General features: G+C 41.8%; 1 protein-coding gene across 1 annotated transcript in view; it reads right to left on the bottom strand.

Annotated features, from left to right (window-relative positions):
- The window catches only part of LOC122791750 (SLAM family member 5-like), a 128,681-nt gene that overhangs the window by 96,187 nt on the left and 8,567 nt on the right, over positions 1–23,927 (bottom strand). Inside the window, exon 2 of the mRNA XM_044059664.1 lies at positions 3,539–3,877. Coding sequence (XP_043915599.1) covers positions 3,539–3,877 — 339 coding nt within the window. The remainder of the gene's footprint in view (positions 1–3,538; positions 3,878–23,927) is intronic.

Genomic DNA, 23,927 nt, shown 5'->3' with positions numbered 1-23,927 from the left:
AGAGGCTCCCTTCACTCTGGAATAAAATCCCAGTCCAGGTTAGGCAGAGTCCCTCATTGACTCTCTTCAAGAGGAATCTTGATGACTGGATGGGAGATCGTAGGTTTACCCCGGATATCACTTCTGTGTCACCGTTAGAGGCACAGTATACTAACCTCGAAAAAGGGCATAGCAAAATTAATTTAAAATGGGTGACGAAAGCCAAACACACTCTGGCTAGGCTTATAAATGCCCTAGGTCAGATAGGTTCATAGGTTCATACTAGGCTATGAGCCTATGAACATGTCTGAGTTATGCAAAATAATATAACTTCTCAAGTATATGATAAATGTCTTTACTGCTTGCCTCAATGTTACCTGCAAAGTAATGCATAAAATGTTTAATTTTTATTGTTGTTCACTGTAAATATGTATTTTATTGTTGAGCTTTTCTCCCCAGGCCTCCTATGAAAATGGAACTTGTGCCCAGTCAAATTTTCATAATAAAAAAGACAATAAATAAATCAATAAATTATATATTACTCCAGAATACAGAGCTCATTTGTTACTGCAGAGATGCTACTATCAGCAATGAAGATACAAATTATTGAGGATCGAATGTCGGCGTTAGATTAATTTCAAACTTGAATACCCAAGTATAATTTCATAAAGTTTTGCTAAGAACTTTCAAGAAAGAATCGATATGTGGCCAGATAGACATAGGTACCAAATGGAGGGTTATACAGAATTTCACTCATACAGTCAGGCATGTGGCATTAAACTAATTTACCACTAGCTGTAAATGTGTGACATCTGTTAAAGAGCGTTTATATCATGCTATCGAAAGATGAAAATAGCGAACGCTATTTCATCGAACCTAAAATATCGAAACCACATAATATCTAACATTCAGAACAGCGAATTTTTTCCTTGGGAAAATATTTGCTATTCCGAAACACATACACACAACACAAGCACACCTAAAAAACATCAGTCCACACACATACACTTATAATCCTACAACTAACCCTACACTAAACTGTACATACACTACTATCTATCCACTTACCTTAACCCAAATCTTAACCCTAAGGTCCGTCACTATCGCACACTCACCTAACCCCCGCCCTAACCCTAACTCACTTAACCCGCCCCTAACCCTAATTCATCTAACCCGCGCCCTAACCCTAACTCACCTAACTTGCACCCTAACCCTAACAACCACACAATCGCACACTTACCTGAACCTGACCCGTAACTTTCCACCACAGTGCTGAAAATAGCATAGCCACAGAACCGGCCAACCAAATTCTTCCCCTAGGAAAGAATTCGGTGTTCTGCAGCTTCACTATTTTTAGCATTCGCTCAAAACGGGTCGATATTAGAACATTCAAAGTTTTAAAACTTCAGTGTTATGATATAGACCCGTTAAAGAGGAGATGCAATGTATGTTCAGAATATATTTGATTTCAGTTGCCTTTGCATTAGATGTAAAAATGATAAAGCTTTTTCAGATAAATTACCTTTTCTGTCCCTACATTTATGCTATGTCCCCCCCCCCAAAAAAAATTTAGTTACATGAACATAAAGATTTTCACATCTTTATGTGGAAAGTCACCAAACGAGTTTATTCTGATGCTTAGAGCTATGACATTTTTCTGAGAAACTTGCTAGAAAATTTCACTTGGTTTCCGAAACATGGTTATAGTTTCAGAGATGTGGCTTTATCATTGTAAAAAAAACACTTCCTTTCAGGGTGGGAATTTAGTACATTGCCTATAAACAGTCTTAGCTTCAAAGACAAAGAAACAGCTCCATCTTGAATGCCAATATGCAAGGATATATATTCATCCCCTAATGTACAAGTATAAGGCAAATAAGCTACTCTGTTTTTGCCATTCAGTTTCATCATATGTGTATCTATATATAAATATTAGAATAATATCATTAGTGTGTATTTAAGCCATCAGAACTAAAACATATGCATTTTTCCCTCAGGAAAAAATATATTTTCTGCCATTTAAATGTTACAACAAAAATAATGTTTCTGCATGTGCAAACTGAAATCCATTTAGTGCATGCAATATATTTTATAAGGCTGAGCATTATGGTGTCTTGTCCCAAGCATTTCATAAGAAATTCTGAAAAATGGTAAAGTAGTATTGACCATGGCAGATATGATCAAGTTACATTCAGAATGCCAGTAAGAAATGGGCAGACTGCAACTTTGTAAAACATTCTGTTTAAATACGTGTATAAGTATTAGTTTTATTCAAAGTAACAAATATAAAAGCTATCAAAAATAAATACATAAAAAATAAATGCATAGTGTTATTGCGACTTCAAAACTGAACTGTAGAAAAGTGATATTATCATTCTTTTTAACTAAATGATATTCACATCCAAGTAATACAGTATTATTCTGTGAAAGAGTTAGGAGAAAGTTTCAAAACATTTTTGAAATACAGCTTTTTGTGTCTAGGGACCAAAATATAACCAAAGACAAACAGTAGTAAACAGGGATAAAACAGAGAGTTTCTAGGAGGATAAAACAAAGACTTTCTACAGAGGATGGAAATAAGACAAACACTTATTTACCAACTATATTTTTTCATAGATTTTCTTGGACATTATTATTTGCTAAACTCTTTATCTTCTGATATGGTTACAACTATTTTCCTGACTTATGTGACCTGTGCATATAATCTGCTATACGTCAGTAACCCTTTACCCATTTTATTTACTCCTCAGCTAGGTTACCCCTTAGCTGTCAAATCATTGGGTCAACAGTCAATTATATTAACTTTTGCTGGCAAGTGGACAGGAGACTGCTACATGCCATTTTGGTGTTATTTTGGCAGTGACAGAGATTTACTTTCAGCCTTAATATAGACACAGGGATAAAAAATGCACTGATGCCAGTACACATGTATTGTACACATGTGCATGTATTGGGGAAGTCTGCTTGCAATCCTGTTTTACTACAGCTCCGCTGGTTGTCCTCTGTGGTCCAGTCTTGAAGATGATTCAGCAACTGCTAGTTTCCATCCTTCTAGCTGAGATATATGAGGTGGCCTCCAGTCACGCAATTCTGTGTTATAACTGACCTTGATGTTAGCAAAACCCACCTCACCAGCATTACAAATCGAAGTCCGTCTCCTGTGACAGTGAGTCAATGGCTGTAGTTATTGTTAATATATTCCAACACATACTAGTCCACCATAGCTCACACTTTACGTAAGAGTCCTTTCACACATATTTTTGTCATTCAAAATCCCCAAATGAAAGTCTTTATCACTGACTGCTAGTATATGCAGAAATGTGTTAGGCTACACCATACTGAAAGACTATTATGTGTGCCGAAAAATGGACATTTAGTAATAAACATTAACTACATGTGTGGCTACTTGTCATCAAACAGGGCTTTGCTGCAAAATAAAACTGTTAGCTACAGTTATACATTAAGTAGAACAGAATGGTTGGACTGATGATTCATACTAAATGTTGATGTTTCTAGTAATGTAAAGACAAAACTTTAACTTTATATTCATGGTACTCACCATAGACAGTAAGATTAGTATATATCTTTTTCTGCATTCCTTCTGTCATCATAACCGCCGCTCGATAAGTTCCACTGTCATTTAACTGTAAATTGCTAATCTGTAAAGGACAGTTAGGAAGATCTGTTTTCACTCTTGACTGAAACCTCTCCATATATATTTTAAGCCTATTCAAGGAATGGGAAATGCCAAGCATTCTATAATCTTGGGAGTCTAACATCTTGAATTTCCATTCGATTTCAAGGAAATCTTCTGAGACTCCAAAAGGAAGGCAGACTGATTTCCCATGAACCCCAACTATAGAAAATGTCGAAGATTCTCCTCTGACAGTTTTCAAATCTATGAAAGAAGAACAAGAACAAAATCACATTAGCAGTATAATTATTGTGAATGCTATAATCAGCAAACTGGAAATTGTTGTAATTTTTGTTTACGTAAGGAAAATAATACTTAAGACAACGTTATTCTCACCATTACATAACAGTAGCCCCATGCTGTTTACTATTTGCCCCTTTCCCTGGATATTTAGGCTCCTCTCAGACCCAATTCATGGTCAAATGGGACCATAGGCTGGGTAAAAGACCAAGGCCGTCAAACAGTGCCACTTTTTTTTACGTGTCCAATTCTTCCATATCACCATTATGATTCTAGACAGGAGCGGCCTCAGGTCATCTGGTGCCCTAGGCAAAAGGGCACCATGACACACCCCACTACACCACCCAGTACCCCCATCCTGGTCTACCTACACCAAATAAATACTGGAAAAGTGTCCCTATTAAAGCGGCGTCCTAGGCAGCCGCCTAGTTAGCCTATGCCTAAGGCCGGCTATGATTCTAGACACTGAGCATTATTTGAACACCAAAGATCAGACATCAAACACAAGTGGCTGATAAGTTACACTATAGGTTAGTAGACTGGATTACAGTTCACCTTACTACCAGCTACCCAGGTGAGTACACTAAGTGTAAGCAGTCTGGGGTCATACTCAGTTTTTGGAAAATTACTTCAGATTTTTCTATTTCTCATAAATTAGTTTAAATACAAAGAAATAAATGGAATCCTTACACATTTCAATTAGCTACTATTACACAATAACAAAAAGCTGAAAATGCAGCAATAAATGGAAGGGTAGGTTTTCAGTGGGTTACGCCATCTCACATCTGGAATGAACCCAACTTGACAGTTATTTTTCCACAGTGTTTTTTCCAGCCAACCTCATTTTTCCTCCTAGCTAATCAGTCAAGTACTGATCTGGCCACCCATTTATGCACACAATATTTAACATACTTATTTGTGTTAGTTATTGCCCCATGCCTCTCCAAGACTGATGTCCTGCAAGGAACTGATGTTGACCTATTTAATTAAACTAAATCTCAAAGGAAGGTGATCAGAAACTGTCAGTCTAAACAGAAATTGGCCCATGAGCCCCCCAGTAAATAAATAAATACATATAAGGCCATGCTATTCCTGCAGGTGATGTTTTCAGAAAAATTTCATAAAGGGGATTACAAGTTGACAGCTTCAATAATATGTGCTCATAGATAATACAATACATTTTGACAATGTCTTAAATATCTTTGATAGTACAAGTTCATCTATTGGCATAATTGTCTTATAAAACATCTTTGGACTGGACACCTGCTCTCAAAGACAAAGAAGCTACTGCATCATTAATTTTAGTGAAAAAAATGTAATTTTTAAGAGCTCGACACATACAAAGGCTAAACATATCATTTTTATGCAGAAACACATAGGCTGGGATTCAGAAAGGGCTACCTCTAGCGGTACGCCCTAACATAGCTGAAAAAACACTGGCAGTTGCTTTTTCCACCTCATAGACAGGCCTACTGCAGTGATTTTTACACAGTAGGTAGAATCACTGCGGTGGGCTGTCTTCATGGTCATGTTGAATGCAAATGAAGCATTCTGGGGGAGTAGTAGAGGCAGATCCAGGACTAGCTGACCTAGGCAGTTGCCTAGGGCTCACTGGCAGAGGGGGGGGGGGCACTGGCCAGCTACTGCTTCTCTTTTCTTTTCTGCCCAAGTGGAATTTAAAGTTGCTTGGGTTCCCGTTCCTGATGAGTTTTCTGTTGACATATCTACCTTTAGACGAGATTACACAGGAGCGTTTGTCGACACATATGTCTTTAGATGAGACTGGTGTTTGGTTGATGGTAAGGTGTGTGTGTGTTTGTGTGTGTGTGTGTGTGTGTGTGTGTGTTATGTATGAAATACCATGTGTGTGCACGTGTGTGTGTGTGTGTGTGTGTGTGTGTGTGTGTGTGTGTGTGTGTGTGTGTGTGTGTGTGTGTGTGTGTGTGTGTGTGTGTGTGTGTGTGTGTGTGTGTGTGTGTGTGTGTGTGTGTGTCAAATACCCCGGCTAGGGATGGCAAGCTAGTTAATTAAATTGCTCAGGCTGAAACCCTGTACCTTGATTAGAGTATATAAGAGCCTGAATCCTCTACATGAATGACCAGACTACCTATGAGTTTCAGTGCATGTTCAAAGCATTGTGGGTTTCAAGAGAAGAGAAATTTACTGTTGCTCATGCTAAGTCTGTTTTCAACAAGCAATTGTTTTCTTTAGCAACTGGCCATTATTGTTTGTGCGATAGAATTTGAAAGCAGTGTTAGCAGCACAACATGTAGCATACTTTGCTGTTGAAGGCTGAGGGTTTTACCCCTGTAACATGTAGATGGATTGCTGATACTGCAGTGTACTTCAAGGGGGGGGGGGCATGTTCACGGAATCAGGAGATATAACAAAACAAACCTTCTGGTTGACCTATTCAGCTCCAACTTTACCCCCTCTCAGCCCCAGCCATCACCCAGGAAATACCACCTAACATAACCCCCCCTAACTATCAGTAGGGAGTAGGTCTTAGATGTGTTCTCTAAGGCCAAGGAATCCCTGGATGCCTCCTAAATAGCCTAAAATATGACCGATCAGGACAACTGGAGTCACCGTTCAACCATAGCCTCCACAAAGGCTTCATGCAACGTGAATGGAGGACTACAGTGGTCATTCCTGCACAAGGACAGACCATCAATGGATCCTGAGAACTACTGACCCATTAGTCTGACCAGTCTCATATGTAATGCCATGGAAAGTATTAAAATAGAAATGATTAACAATGATATAGGAAACTTTCAGACACTAGACCCAACCCAGTTTAGTTTTCTCAAAGGCAGGTCATACTTACTGAACCTGGTGGACTTCTTTGAGAAGGTCAGCAAGGCAGCGGATGAAGTCAAAATGGTGTTTACTGGCTACACTAACCTAGCTAAGACATTTGGTATAATTCCTGACGCAAGCATTGTAAATAAATTCACAGAATTAGGTGCAAACCCTTATGTAACTCAATGGATAATCAGATGGCTCATAGGCAAGACCTATGAAGTAAGGATTGAAGAGCCACCTCCACAAATAGGCCAGTCACCAGCAGAGCCCCCCTGGGCTCTGTGCTGGGTCCATTCCTTTTTGGCATCTATTTTTCAAAAGTCAAGGCTAATGACAAGGGCTTCTTCTTCTTACCAAGTTTGCAGATGATTGCAAGTTAGGAGCAATTATAGAAATACCCTAACTTACTAACATCTTGCAAGAATGTCTAACACAGACCAATGACTGGTGCAAAGGCTATGGCTTAAAACTCAGTGCCAAGAAATGCATAACAGTACCTTTTGAGAAGTCAATTACTTCATTGATAAAACACTATTAGTAGACACAGTCATCAGGGATTTGGGACTCATGTAAATATTAACCAGGCTTTTGACCAACATGTGTCTAAGGTAGGAATAAAATAATTTTATGCCACTCAGCTTCTATGTAAGGGCATGGCATCTAGGTCCACAGAAGTCATCATGCCACTGTATTCAGCCCTCATCAGATCCATCACTTTTTAAACACTTTTACTGAATTATCACTTGTGACATAGGAAAATTTACATTTTTATAAAAGTAATCAAACTGTATTAAAAAGTTAACATTTACAAACATATACATCACATATATTGTTCTATAGAATATAATCAAACCTACATTACATAAATTGTTCAATTCTTATTTTTCTGCATGTCTTATTCCCACAATTTCTATTCTTTCTATGTAATTTACTCCTACCCTTTCTAAAGATCCCACTTCCTGTTCTTTTATCTCCATTACAATATTCACTATTTCAAGTATGGTGGGTTTAGATTTTGATTTACATTTTCTAATAATTGCTTTTTTGGCAGCTACCAGAATTAAACTTAACAATGCCTTACTATGTCAAGACAATTCAGTTCCTGTATCCCAGGTTGGTACTAAGCTATCTGCCCGAAGGCATTTATAAGCCTAGCCAGAATGTGTTGGCTTTCGCCGCCCCCTTAGATTAGTTCCCTGTGCCTCTGTCCAGCAGAGCCACTGAAGTGATCCCTGAGGTAAACTTTCTGTTTCCCATCCACTCGTCAAGGTTTCTTTTGAAGAGTGTTAGCGAGGAGCTCTGCCTAATGTAGATTGGGATCTTGTTCCAAAGCATGGGAAGTTTCTGGGACAGGAATCTATCCCTCCAGCACATCCTATTTATTGTTGGGGTGAGGTTTAGATCTCTAGAGCTTGTGGCTCGAGGGGATAAGGTTTTCTTTAGGTGGAGCATGTCCATCAGTTCTGGGTTGGACATGGCCTTGTATGTCAGGCAGCGATCACCTCAGAGTAGGCGGTATGCAACCGAGTACAACTGGAGTTTCTTCAGTCGAGCTGCATAGGGAATCTGTTTGAGGCCAGTGATCCTCTTGTTGTGGTACTTCTGTGGTCTTTCAAGCTGTTGCAGGTGTCTTGTAAGGTACATTTCAAATGGGGCGTTGTACTCTATGATGGGTCTGATGAGTGATGAGTAGGGGGGCACAATGACCTCTTTTGATCTGGATGTGAACCCTTTTGTGATTAGGTGGGCCACGTAGAAGGATTTTCTAACCACTTTGGCAATGTGATTATCAAAGGTGAGATTACTATCTACTTGGGTCCCCAGATCCTTTATTACATCTTCCATATTTAGGGGACTACCACCTATGTGGTAGTTTGTGGGTACTTTGTTTTTTCTAAAGGGGATGACTATGCCCTTTTTGGCATTTAGCTTGAGGCCATGATTTTGACACCAGGTATCCATCTCAGTGAGACCCTTTTGGAGGATGTCTGTGTCAGCTGGAGAGTCAATTATAGCCCCTAGTTTGCAGTCGTCTGCGAACTTGGTCAGCCATAGTCCTCCTGTGCTTGCCTGTACCTCTGAGAAGTATATGCCGAACAGGAGGGGTCCTAGGACTGAGCCCTGGGGAATGCCACTTGTAACCGGTTTAGAGTCAGACCTAGCTCCCAGAACTCTCACCATGTGGGTTCTGTCCGTGAGCCAGTTGGCAACCCATCTTGTGACTTAGGGGTTTATGTTCAGGCCAGTGAGCTTGTCTGTAATACCAGAATGGGGAATGGTGTCAAAGGCCTTAGCGAGGTCTAGGCAGGCTGTGTGTACCACCTTTCCCTCATCTATAGCCTTGGTAACTGTCTCAAAGAAGTCCACCAGGATTAGGAGGCATGATCTGCCCTTAACAAAGCCAAACTGGGTAGGGTCCAGTGTTTAGAGGTTCCCAATGTTTCTGTTAATGAGTTCCATGATGATGCGCTCCATAGCCTTACAGACCAAGCTAGTCAGGCTTATAGGGTGATAGTTCCCGGGGACTGTTGTGGATCCACCTTTGTGGAGTGGAATAACTATTGCTGTGCGCCACTCTATAGGTATGTAGCCTATGGAGAGGCTGAGTTTGAACAGTGTGTTTAGGTGATGGGTTAGTTCATCTTTGAGCTCGTGTAGGACGCAGCTTGGGACACTGTGCAGTCCCATTGATGCTGTGCTTTTGGCTTTGGAGAGGGCTGTTTTAACCTGAGTGTCTGTGATTTCAGGGACTCTACATTCTTCTGGTATGGTTATGGGCCCTTTTGGGGGTGAGAGAGGGGTGAAGTTTGCGTTGAACCTGTCTGCCAGGATGTTGGCGATATCGGTCGGTTCAGTGTATTTTGTGCCATTCTGCACACTAACTCCAAGCAGATCTGAGCATTGCCACTTAGATTCTTGACATAGCTAAAGAATGCCTTGTGGTTATCTTTGTAGTCCTTGGCAATTTTTTTTTCAAAGCTCGCCTTGGATGATTTTATGAGGGATCGTAGTTTCTTGCTGATACTGATCAGGTATGTCTTCCCTTCATGGGATTTTACTCTTTTCTGTACTAGTTTCCTCCTTCTATTGTATAGCTTGTTTTCCTTAGTTACACTCATTTGCTCGCCCAGTATTCCTGATACAGTATTCCGTAGGGAATTTTTAAAGTCTGACAGCTCATTAAATTCTGAGAACATATGCTCCCAGGTGCTTCTTTCTCCCCTATTGCACCTCCAGCAATTGCCATCTACCTGAGAAAAAACTCTTTGGAGTCTGCTTGTGGTATAAAAGTACTTATGCAAACACTCCCAAGCAAAACTTCTAAATCTTCTAGATTGTGTTGAATATTTGTGAGCCATACATATGTTCTCCCATTGTTCCTTTATGACCATTGCACAATAACTATAGGGATCAATCAGAAGAGGTCATAGAAAACTGCGAAGAGATGGACAGAGACCATTTGGCATAATGTTGGCATAATGGTTAAGGTCTTAGCCTCCGATTCACAAGGTAAAAGGTTCAATCCTGACCTCCAGCCAATGCCTGTTTGCAGTTTGCATGTCCTCTGTGTGTCTCTGTGAGGTTCCTCTCACCTCCAAAAAAACATGCTCAGTGTTTCCATCTCAAACTCACCAGTGAATGGAGCTGTGGGCAGCAGTACAGACTCTATATGGTGCCCTATAGGGGGAAGAGTTGCACAGACCAACTGCTTTGGGCATCTACTGTGGTGCACAGTATCCTCAAGATAGGAGAACATGGATTGCAGACTGCTCGCCGTGGCAGGGCATGGGCTAGCCATTCGACAGTATAAACTGTGGCTCTAGGTGATTTGGTCATGTTGACTAATGTCACCAAATGGGCATGGGTAGTTACTGGTGATAAGCAGGTTGAGGACCCGACCTACACCACGGATGCATGCTAATGGTGGAATGTATGTCTATGCCTGCCATAAAGCCCAGCAGTCCTGAGTCAATAAGCTACTAGCCAGCCGGTGTCCAGCCTGGGTTACCTGGGATAGCTCTGTTGAGCGACAGCTGGACGTAAAACCAATCAACCCGCCAAACATGGGTTCACTGATGGGGCGCAGCTTGGAAGTGGATGACATGATGATATGGAGAAGGCTGGAGACAAGATGGAAGGACAGTGCTGCAAAGCCACTTGGAAAGTGGTTTCACTGATGGGACGCAGCTTGGAATTGGATGACATGATGATATGGAGGAGGCTGGAGACAAGATGGAAGGGCAGTGCAGCAAAGCCATTTGGCTTGGAATCCAATGTCTACTACTCAGGAGGGGGACAGACTAAAAATGGTGTGGGAATTGTGGTGAGAGAGAGGCTTCAAAATACAGTGAGGGATATCATCAGAATTACTGACAGACTCTTAGCAATCAGACTCCACTGTAATGATAGGACAGCATTCATAATCTCAGCCTATGCCTCACAGCAGGGTTGTGATAGTGAAGAAAAAAACATTCGGATAGCAGTTGCAGGACCTACTAGATAAGGATCCACATGGGTGGGACAACAGGAGTAAAGAAGGGGTGGTCATTATAGATTTCTGTCTAGGAAATAGCTTGATAGTAGCCAGAAAGTGGTTCAGAAAGAGAGGCAGTCACATGATAACATACAAGAGTGGCCAGCATGCAACTCAAGTAGATTTCCTCCTAGTAAGGAAAAAGCACTGGGGTAGAGTCAATGACTGCAAAACAGTCAAAAACAGAAACAGTCAGCCCACAGCATAAACCACTGGTTGCCACAATCAGCTGTAAGCAGTAGTTAGAGAAGGCCCTAATGTCAAAATAGATCAGGCTGAAGACCTGGAAGTTGACTGGAGAGAAAATGCAACAGTTCAAGGAATTACTCAGGGGGCTAGCACCCCAAGAAGAGGAGGAAACAGGTGAAGTTGAAGAAGAATGGTAGCACCTCAGAAGTAGCATGTGCTAAAACTATAGAACAGATATGCATCTGAGCCAGGTATGGAAATAACATAAGGAGTTGCAATAGCAAATAATAGGGTATCAGAAGCTCTCTACCAACTTCTGGAAAGTGACTCATTAAGTGGCACAAAGAAACTATATCAGGTTGCAAGGCAAAGACAGAAAGATAAAGAAGATAGTCAGACACCCTTCATAAGGGATGCCAGCAACAACCTGCTCACCAGTCCAGAGGACATCAAAGGCAGATGGAAGGAGTATTTCCAGCAGCTTCTGAATGAAGAAAACCCCACAGACGCAGTACAGCCCCAGAAACAGCATACAATGAGAGAAGAAGAGGAGCCCATCATAGAAGAAGTAAGAACAGCACTAAGGAAGATGAAGTCAGGGAACGCAGCAGGTTCAGATGAGGTCACAGCAGACATGATAACGATGCTGGGTGAGATGGGGGAGAAATTACTCCAGAGGGTACTCATAGCAGTGTGGCGAAAAAGGTGTATCCCAGATGACTGGAGAATAAGCATACTCATACCAGTGTACAAGAACAAAGGGGACATTCACAACTGTAGGCAGTGCAGAGACATGAAAGTTCTGGAGAGGGTGACTGATAAATGGATACACAGAGTAGTAGAATGTAAGATGAGAGATGAGCAGTTTGGATTCAGATCAGGATGCAGCACAACTGACCCGACGTTTGTAGTGAGACATGAGGAAAGATTCCAACTAGGCATTCCTAGACTTGGAGAAAGTATATGACAAGGTACCAAGAAAGCTGATCTGGGCAGTACTGTGGTCCCAGAAACATTGGTAGAATTAGTGCAGGCTACGTACAAGGACCCAATGACTCAAGTAAGAACAGTGTTCGGCCTCACAGGGGTTCCCAGTGAGAGTGGGTGTACACCAGGGTTCAACTCTGAGCCCGCTGCTGTTTATAATAGTCATGGACTACATTAGCAAACAGGTTGGATGGGACAGATCAACAAAGCTGCTGTATGGAGATGATGTGGCATTACAGACAGACTCTGAGCAAGAACTCCAGAAAAGTATAGAGCAATGGAATGCAAAACTGAAGGTACATGGGAAACTAAGCACAGGTAACACAGTAGTAATGGCAGCAAACTGGGGAAATCAGAAGAAGCTGAGAATTGAGATAGAAGAGAAGATAGTGGAATAGGTAAATAGCTTCAAGTATCTGGGAGGGTTGGTTGAGGAGAAGGTAAGTCTGAATGAAGAGGTTAAAGCTAGAATCAGAGGGGCTGCAGCCAACTGGCATAGAGTGTCAGGTGTAGTCTATGACAGAAGTATGCCAAAGAATCTGAAAAGTAAGGTGTACAAGACAGTGGTGCCACCAGTACTACTGTATGGTACAGAAACCTGGGCAGTAAAGGCAGAGCAGATGAAGAAGCTAGAGGTGATAGAACTGAAGTGCCTGAGAAGGGTGGTAGGATGCACACTGTGGGACAGATGAAGAAATGAGGACACAAGAGCAGAAGCCAAAGTAGCTCCAATTGCAGAAAAGATGAGGGAGAACAGATTATGGTGGTTTGGACAAGTGCAGAAAAGCAGAAGACAAGCTGGTGAAGAAAATTTGGGACAGACAGGAAGAAGGTAAGAGGAAACAAGGGCATCCAGCAAAGAGGTGGATGGATTGTGTGAAAGAAGATCTGCGACAGTCAGGCATGAGTGTTGAAGAAGGCAGGAGTGTGACACTGAATAGCGAGAGATGGCGACAGTTAACACGACACCCCGACCCCAAGTAGAAAATGGGAAAAGGGGGGCTGATGATGGACAGAAACAGACATTAAATCATCCCCTAACTAATGTACACCCCTTAAAATAACCTCTAAGGCACAATAACTCGTAGGACACATTTGGGTCGCATGGTTAAGCTTATAAAGGCCCCAGTGGTCATTAGTCTAGTGCACACTTATGAACATGTGAATCAGATATATCAGGTGTGCATAGTCTATAAAGTGTAATTGATGAGCATGTGGATTGACACACAGAGTTACACACACACATACACACACACACACACACATACACACACACACACACACACACACACACACACACACACACACACACACACACACACACACAAACACACACACATGTATTCACTACTGCTTATCTAGATCAGTTATCTGTACAAATTGCATCTGCTATATTTCCCTGAGCAGACCCCCCATGAAATGCATAGGTGCATGCCACTACCTAATGGCATATACTTACACATTTCTTACATTTCTTTTGGGGTAACTTGCATAGTATGGACTACAGGACCTTCATATTATTCAAGTATGCTAAAGGAGTAGTGTAACAGACTACTTATGGAGCCTTATGAGCACATGCCTTACTGCTGACCCTTTATGCTACACTTAAATACATCTCTAAAGCTCTCATAGCCCTGCAGCAGGTAATATGGTACTCTATGAAGAGTAGTATGCAAGCTGCCAGCGCACGACTTTGCATTATCAGGCCCAGGGAGAAACACTCCAGGTGCATGTCTTTGGAATGTGGGAGGAAACCGGTGTAGCCAGAGGAAACCCATGCAAACACAGGGAGGACATGCAGACTCCACACAGAAGGACCCCAGCCAAGAATTGAATCAGAGAACCTCTTGCTGTGAGGCAACAACATTAACCACTGCAGCACTGCACCACTGTATGCTCTTTTTAATGCACTTAGCCATTGCAAAAAAGCCGGCCTGGAGTACAGATGTGATCGGGGTATAGTAGAAAGCACTAGTAATGCACCTCAGTTTGCACACTGCTTCCCTGTATACAAACAGGCCTATCTCTCATGGGTGTACACTTTGTTAACCATCTCGCAAATCCAGAGCATGCTGCGCTAGGAATTGTATATATGTTATTTTATTATTGCTGCTTATTGCCCAGTTCCTTTGTATAACATAAAACTACATGTGGAAATATTGCAAAATAAGGGCACAATATAATATAATATAATATAATATAATATAATATAATATAATGTAATATTATATAATATAATACAATATGATATAATATAATATAATATAACATATTAATAATATAATAATAATAATAACAAATGTTAATTCAATACATTCATTTGTCCCCCCCCAAACCACCCCAAACAAGCATTACAGCTGTGGGTCTCATTACATTTTCTACACATATATCAACCACAATGCAAAGTATTATACATAATGCTGTGTGCTCACTCATGGAGAAGGGCACTTGGTGGTGTTCACAGCCTTGCTCTGCAAAACTCAAACAGCCAAGTATGCTCAATAAGAGTACTTGTGTTGTTACAAAGCTAGACTTCCAGATAGCCTACTGCTATTAGGCTACTAGGCTGAGATGGCCCTGTGAAGCAAAGTACCTATGCAGGCCTCCCAACCTCTTGTCTTCCACATGGCCTGTTGATGTCATCTACTATAAATTCACTTGCATTCCTGTTAAAAATCAGACTTATGCCATAGTGTGGATAGGCCTGGACCACGGGATCCACCTATCCCTACTCCACTGGATATGGCACCAAGGCTCAACATGTCTGAGTCACAACCTGGAAGCACCCCATGTGCTGTGCCTGCACTACCTAGCCCCTTAGGTACTTCTTCCCCAAAGGACAAGCCTGTAGTTCCCTCCAGAAGCAGTGTTAGAGTTGGTGATTTTGTCATCTGAGAAGAACTGATGGGGATGGTGCATAGGATTGTGTGCCACACTGTGGTTGGACACCTATGCCAGATGGAAACACTGCTCTCCATCACTGTACTCCATAACACAAGGAGATGCAGATGTCAGCCACTGCAGCCACTGGTGCAGTGAGGTGACATTGATGACAGTCCAGTGGGTGAGAACTCGATTATCACTGTCACCCAGTTTAACATCCATAGGTTTGCAAGGTCCACACCCTTACCCCAACCATGGTGTTCACCCACCTCGTGTCCTTGTCTCTTGTCTTATATGTCCCGTCTGTCAGCAGTTGCTTCCTCACCTTGCCAAATTACCTGCCTCAGACATATCCATGTCCCTTCCCCAAAATTCCTCTCTCTTCAAAAACAAAAATAGGGCACCTGTCCCCAAAAAGGAAATTGTCCCATATATAACTCTCCATGTCGCACACATGTCTACTTCACAAACTTGATTCTGTCCAATTGGCTATATAGCATGATTACGTTGTTGTTACCTCTGTGTCTGGAGGTGACAGTCCAAATGTGGCTAATCTTCTGTATATATGATTTTTTTTCAGGGCACATTCTCAGTATACGTCATATATTCATAATACATACATGTGTTGTACACCCCCAAGCAATAAAACCCTGGGGGTTCAGTATTCTTTGCACACATATATTAGCCACACTACAAAGTGTAATATATAATATTATGTGCTCCCTCATGGACAGGGACAGGTGGTGGTGCTGACAACCTTGCTTTGCTAAATTCAAACATCCAACTATGCTCAATAAGGGTACTTGTGTTTTTACACAACTAGGCTTCTACACACCTAGGACACACTGTACAGTTAGGCTACTGGCATCATATGAACCCATGAACCTATGTGCCTATGTAGGCCTCACAACCTGTTGTCCCTAATATGGCCTGCTGATGTCATCTACCATAAGTTCACATGCAGTCATGTAAAAGTCAGACTTGTGCTGTGGTGCTTACGTTAAGTACTGAGTTCTATAGTATGTATACTTAGGCTGGGATTCTGTTCTTACTGCAGTTGTGTGTGTGTGTGTGTGTGTGTGTGTGTGTGTGGGTGTGTGTGTGTGTGTGTGTGTGTGTGTGTGTGTGTGTGTGTATATGTGTGTATATATGTGTGTGTGTGTGTGTGTCTACACAGCAGAGTAGATGTGCTATCCTACAATTACTTCACCAGTGGCATGGATGCAAGTCTTTTCATACTTGCAGAAGCCTACGCATCCATTACATGCAGCCCTCCCAATCTCTTGTCTCCCACATGGCCTGCTAATGTCAATCACTATAAGTTGACCTGCAGACATGTAAAAGTCAGACATGTGCCATGGTGTTTGCATATAGTACTGTGTTCTGTAGCCTGTGTACTTAGATAGGTAGCGGTTCTGTTCTCACTTCAGTCAGCTGTGTGTATGTGACAGATGTTACTGGACATTACAGAGAACCTTTTATACCAGCATGTGGGACACTGTCATCACCATATGCTCAACAGATAATGCTGATGTAATCAGCTATATCAGATTATTGCATATGCAACCATCCCACCAGGCCACAATCAGATACCAGCCTGGAGCCCAGGCAGATGTCACCTTAGGTTCATAGGAAGTTACTAGGTAGAAGACTGGTGACAGGTTTACTTTGGAGTATGTCTGGTGGGGACAGGGGAGTGAAGTTTGCCCCAAGCTGTCTGATAGGTTGGTGATGTCCTCAGGGTCAGTTTGAGTGGTACCATCCTCTACTAGTTGGTCACAAAGCTGGGCCTTCAGTTTTAGATGTCTGACGTAGCTAAAGAATGCCTCCTGGTTATGTTGAGCTAGGGATACTACTTTAGGTTTGTATGTGGCTTTAGAGAACTTTTCAAGATAGCTAATTTCCCTATTCAAGCTATGGGGGCTATCCTTCCTCTGCTGAGTCAGTTCCCTATTTTTCCTAGGCATTATTTTCTTCCACTTGTTGTATACCTATGTATGCCTGATGCCCACTAGGGTGGCTTGTTTTCTGTGAGGAACTTGTTTTGATCCTTTCATGTTCAGCCAACTCTATACATTTGTATAGCTGTTTATACATGCCATTCGTGTACACCTCTGTATAGCAGTCATTGTTGACAGTAACAGCGGGTCGTTTGCAACTATTTATGGCATTGGTTAGGGGCCTATAGTTTGCTTTAGAGAAATGTTTCACTGTTTCTGCTCTTCAGAGGTGTCAGATATGATTGTGAACGTGAAAGAGACTGAATTGTGATCTGACCTGACCAGGAGGGACAACACACAGGGGTTAGTGCAGAGAACCACTATGTTGGTCAGTACTAAGTCTAGGACATTCAAGCCCCTTGGTGGGGGTGCAGACTATCTGTTGCACAGCATGTGTGTTAACAAAGTCTAGGAACCTTAGGGTGAGTGTGTTTGTGCACATATATTACTCCAAATTGATGGAAGGATAGCTGAAATCACACATGACAAAGGTGTTTGGCTGTCTAGTAAGGGACTCAATTAGGTCCACGTAGACAGAGTGGTCCTTGTGGTTCAGGGTGGGGGACCTGTAACTATGATATAGAAGGGAGGTTTACATACAGTTAGATGGATTTGTAGTGCTACAGAATCATACTCTTCGACTGGTCTTGCAGTGTATTTATCTTTAATGAAGATGCATACACTTCCACCTTTGGTTCTTTCATGGTAGTTTTGATGTGTGAATATGTGGAAGGCATTTTACCCCTGCATGGCCAGGGTGCTGACTGAGGCCTTGAACCATGTCTGTGTGACTGCACAGAAGTGGGCATCTGCCAAGGTAAGGAGTTCTTCCAATGAGTGCCATTTGATTTACACTCCATACATTAAGCAGCATAACCTTCAGTTCGTCTTTAGTGGATACTTTTACTTTAGAGCTTTACTTCTGACAATGTCTAAAAAGGCCACTATGGGGGAGGCAAGCACCTTCATATAATATAGTGAGGTGCATCTCCAGTCATTCACTGCAACATCGACTATGACAGTCATAACGGTACTTTTTGTTGAGAGACTTGAGTGCATGTGTGATCTGATAGACTCTGGCACCTGTCAGGCAGCTGACTGTGACCTTCTCATTGTCCTGCCTGGTGAAGGGGACATCTGTGTGTCTCACTATCAAGTTGCTTATCAGCAAGACATTTGGTGTTTAGGTGTTTTGCCTGAGGGGCTTATTGGCTGAGACACTGGTGTGTGTATTATTATGTGTAGTGGTTTCTGTTGGGTCTGCACTGTGTGCAGCAGGTTTGCACCTGGGAGGTATCCAATCTTTAGTTAGGTTTTTAGCAAGTATCTCTGCATATGTGGGTTTATGTGTTATGAGCTTATGCGCAACAAGTGAATTGTATGTGCTGACATGTTTTATATCTGGTTTGTTGTTATGTGAGAGAACTGATTCCAAATTCATAGAATAGATACAGCTCTCACATGTTGTATTAGTTTATTTTAGCAGCAACTGGCTGTCAGTATACATGAGGCAATTGCTCTGTTGCCACAGGATACCCATGTCCATCAGGCTGCCTGGAGACATGGTGGGAAACTGTCTGTCCATTATGGAAGGTATATAATGTAGTAAGTAGTGGTGACTGGGCTAGATGGACCAGGTTTTGGTGTAAGAGTAACAAAATGTCTATTCTACGGAGGGCTAGGCTTTCAAAACTGTGTCACTATTTCACAATGCACACATGAGTTGCTTGCAGGGCAGCAGTGCAAGCTCTAAGCAGCTACAGTAAACTGAGTGCAAACACCCCAAAACACAACACTGGAATATAAGCAAAGTTAAACTATTTTAAACAAGTAAAAAAAAAAGGGAAAGGCCAACAGTGAGCCTTATTCCAGCAATCCCCAAATCAGATGTGTTCTTAGCTGCACAGTGCTGCCACAAGGGTGTAGGGGAGGCCTTCTTAATGTAAGAGGGCTGGTTTTCGTTCTCCAACAATACCAAACTGTCTAGACTGATCAAGCCTACAGCTTGCTATGCTATAAAATGCAGAAGTCCTAGAAATCCAAAGTGCAAAAAATCTGAATGATAACAGAAGAACAAACGTTTTAAATAAAGCAGCAATCAAATAGACACTCAAACAAAAGTGTAGGCAACAAACCTTCCTAGTGTGAAATAAGTGGTCTGGAACACAAGTGCTTAAACCAGAACTAATACACTTTCAGAATAACAGACACAATAAGCCTTCAACCAGCAAATCCCAGCTTAGAAGGGCGTAGGCTATCCTTCCCTGCACAAGAGTCTACACCATAAACCTTCCTAATGCAACATAACTGGTTTGGAAGCCAAGTGCTTAAACCATAGCAAAGAGACTTAGAACAACAGCCACAATAATCTTTCAACCATAAATTTCTAGCTCAGAAGGGCAGAGGCTACCCTCTTCTCACCAGAGTGTAGGCTACAAACCTTCATAATGTAAGACAACTGGCTTGAAGCCCAGTTGCTTAAACCAAAAGTAACAGGCTTAGAATCACAGTTACAATGTACTGTGGTACCAGACAGATGACTGTGGCATTTCTGTTAATCTACCCACATACATCATGTCATGGTTAGTAGGCTCTGTGTTATCTTGATGAGAAAGTGCTGTGGTCTGGCCAGCTGCTGCATGCGTCCGGTGAGGTTCATGCAAAAGAGAGCATTATACTGTATTATTGTTCTGATGAGTTTGACTACAGTGCTGTCATGCAATCCTGAGATCTGAATGTGATGGCATGTCTTATGATGTGCACTGTATGTATGTATTGGAAAACATTAAAAAGAAAGGTTATAAAGTAGTGAGTCACATTACAAGTTCCTGACTTCACAACCCTTACAAGAGAATACACTAGAAAGTACTGTCATGATGATGCTATCCACTGTAACATTTGGCAAGGCAAATATAACTGACAGATACAATTATCGGTTCAACAGCACAAATACAGATATACTAGGCACTAATGTGCATCAGACAGAAAGCTTTTATCCTTGAATCCAAAAGAAAGAAAACAGGGATATAGCACAGTTATCATCATTTGCACAGGCTGATGGGGGAAGCAGGAGGCCTAGGCTGACAAAAATGGTTGGTGAGTGTATGTGTGAGCAGGAATGTGAAGCAGGCAGGCTGTGTGTTTGTCTGTAGGGTTCCTCCATGTGCACCTGGTGTGTGAAAGTCTGCATGAACACAGCCAAACTCAGTGCTAGCTCTATGTCTTGGTATGTTGGACAGGTGTGAGCCATGCATGGTAGATGTGGCAGTTCATCACTGTTGCCCCAACCATGGGAACTGGCTCTGCCAGGAAATGCATTGGCACCTCCATGCCCAAGGCTCGATGGAGTGCTGCTACCTGAGCACAACAGATGTCTGCTGGACATGCTCCCTTTATGGGAACACCCTGGACCAGGACCCTGTGGTTTGCCATGTCTGAATGTGGACAGCACATGCGCAGATGGACCAGCAGAAGTACTGCCACTATAGGAGCGTGATCAGGAATGGCCACATTGGCTCTCAGCAGATGTTGTGGCTGACCTACGCCCATGAGGATGCCATTCCCCTCCCAGCAGATGCTCCATCACAGACATTGCCTGTTCCATGGCAGACACCACTCAGTCCATCACAGATACCCTTGTTCCATTGTGTCATTCATCCAATCCAGGGAATCAGCGACATGGTGGAGACAGTCATGCATGTCAGATTCTGCCACATCCACAACACTGACCATTTGTCTGGAGCAACTTTCTAAACATGCTTGTGCCTCCATGATGGCCCTAAACATATGTTGAGTGATAAGGGAAGAGACTCCTGCAGCAGATGGAGAAGGGACAGCAGGCCCCCTCCAAGCACCACTATCAACCCTCCTGAGTGGCACCTCACCAACACTTTGGCTACGGACAGACTCAACAGGCACTGAAGCCGCAGTAGCCACACTTCCCTGCTCAATGTCATCACCCTCTACCTGTCCTATATCTGTGGGCTCAGTGGACTGGGTAGGCATAGGCCTACTGGCTGTGTCCATGGAAAAAGAAGGGGGTGGCTTGATGTGAACCTTTGTGTCAGATTCAACCTGTGCCACAGTTTTGCCACCATCATCATCAGTGGCTGATGAGACACTGATATCAGGTAGCACAGGGCCCGCACTCCCACTGTCATGATCACCTATCATAAAATGGGAGAAACACAGGCATACATTAATACCTGCAGTACTATGGTGCACTACTAACACTAAACTACTAACAGTGCTACCACTATCACAGACAGTACAGCAATATACACAACAGGCCTAAATGACATATTAGATTACTAGGATGATTCGCAATGTGCCTATAAAGTGCATTAGTTTCTTTCTTATTTTTAATGTCATACACATGTTGATAGATACGCTTCCTTAATGCCCTGGTGGTTTTCCCAACATAAAATCCATCACAGGAGGTACATAGAGCAATGTAAACAACTCCTTTAGATAGCAGGAGAACTTTTTCTATGTTTTTATCCTACCTACAGTTTTAATTTTAATTTCCCTCGTGTCTGTAATGTAACCACATTGCCCACAGCTGCCGCATTTAAAGGTCCCTCCTGCGTCACTCCTTACCATTCTTCTGTGTTCAACTAGCCCTTTAATTGACATGGTTTTTCTATATACAGTCAATGGTTTTTCTCCCACTTTTTTAATGATGTTAGGGTCCAAGTGGAAAATGGACCAAAACGTATCCACAATATCATTAATACCATAAAATTCAATGGTAAATGGAAGTGTAAACGCCCTACGATACCTATTCACCCTGTTATTATCATGTGTATTAGGGATACCTTCTGGGAAAAATAATAATGCTTTAAAATTACCATTTTCCCTTTTGTTTAAAACTTCTCCAGCTATATTATCAATAAAGCTCTTGGGATATCCCCTTCTCATCAACATCGCTTTAAGTGTTGAACATTCTTTGATGAAGTAATTTCTTTCCAAGGCCATTCTAGCCAGCCTTACATACTGTCCCTTGACCAATGATCTCTTTTGATGCAAATGGTGTCGGCTATTAAAATAAAGCAATGAATTAGAATAGGTGGGCTTCCTGTATAAATGGGAACTGAAGCGTTTCATAACATGGTCTTTCTTAATAGTCACATCTAGATAATTAATAAAATCATCACTTTTATTCATGGTGAATTTCAAAAAAGTAGTAGTTTCAATGAGGTACTTGAAAAACCTATTCAGGTCGTTTTCTGTACCATACCAAAAAAGAACAATATCATCCAGGTACCACCCATACAGTACCCATGAGATCTTAAACCCAGGATTCACCACGTAACAATCCTCCCATTGTGCTATAACTATATTGGTGAAAACAGGGGCACAACACGCCCCCACTGCTACACCATACATTTGCTTAAAGAGCTGGCCATCATAACTAATAAAATGATTTTCCAAAACCATTTGCATACATTCTCTGATTGTCAAAAGAGTATCATGGTCAAGCGAGGTGTTCAAGCATAGATGGTCATAAAACCATTCCAAACCTCGGTCATGGGGAATCACGGAAAAAGATCACATATATCTATAGTAACCAATATTAAATGGTCATGATACATATCAGGTTTAATTTTACCCAGAAAATACCAAGAGTCCTTTATAAGAAATTCCCTACCAGCTAACAAATTCTTGACTTGGTTGTCCACAAATTGAGCTAGGGAGAATGGTTTAGAGGCCTTAGCATCTACAATAGGGTGCATAGGTGGATTGCCAATATCTTTGTGGATTTTTGGGATTCCAAAAATGGTGGGAATCCTAGGGTGTGGAGTCTCTAAAAAACGAAATACATCCAGGGTAATCTGGTCATTAAGCAATAGTTGTTCTAAATTCAAGTCTATATTTCTGTAAGGCAATATTCAGTTAATTTCGTGAGACTTCAGTATATGTCTCACTATAAAGAATTCTATACATCCTACTATTATAGTCGTTGTTATCCATAATCACCAGGCCTCCTCCTTTATCTAGCATCATAATTCTAATGTCAGTGTTTTCCAAAATATCCTTCAAAATCCCACATTCCTCATCAGTCAAGTTGTTAATCTTGGCAGCTTTTGGTCCCTGTAATGTTGTCCTTATTTCTTGCTCACATAGTGCCTCAAATGTCTGGACCATGGGGTGCTGGGGAGGAATAAAAGTACTTGGTTTATGCAAATTAAAATTGTACCCTAAATTGCTGCTCAGTGTATTAGTATCAGAAAAAAATAAAGCCAGATTGAGTTTCCTCGTGTATACTTAAAGCTGTGACATTGTGCTGACTATGTTGGTATGCCTAGCTGGCACAAAATTCAATCCTTCTGAGAGCAATTCAGCTCAGTGTTGTGTTAACTACTGCATCACTGTAGTTGAAAATAATGAAGTCCCCTAATGCATTTTTAATAATAAAACAATTGTTGTGATTTAAATTATTGGCAGTAGCTTCTACCTACAGTTCGTTTCCCGAATCCCTTTCCATTGATTCTGCCCCCGTTCATGGTTGTATCTCCCACTCCCCTGTCTCTCCCTCCTCTGATTCATTAATCTCTCTGATCGCCTCGTGGGGGGGGGGGGTTGGTCCCTAAAGGGGCATCATTGGGGTTGTTAT

This window comes from Protopterus annectens, chromosome 17.part0 (assembly GCF_019279795.1).
Source record: "Protopterus annectens isolate FY-2018-M chromosome 17.part0, PAN1.0, whole genome shotgun sequence".
Taxonomy (NCBI): Eukaryota; Metazoa; Chordata; order Ceratodontiformes; family Protopteridae; genus Protopterus; species Protopterus annectens.
The sequence above is the reverse complement of the archived record's forward strand: the minus strand, read 5'-3'. Positions and strand labels throughout refer to the sequence as shown.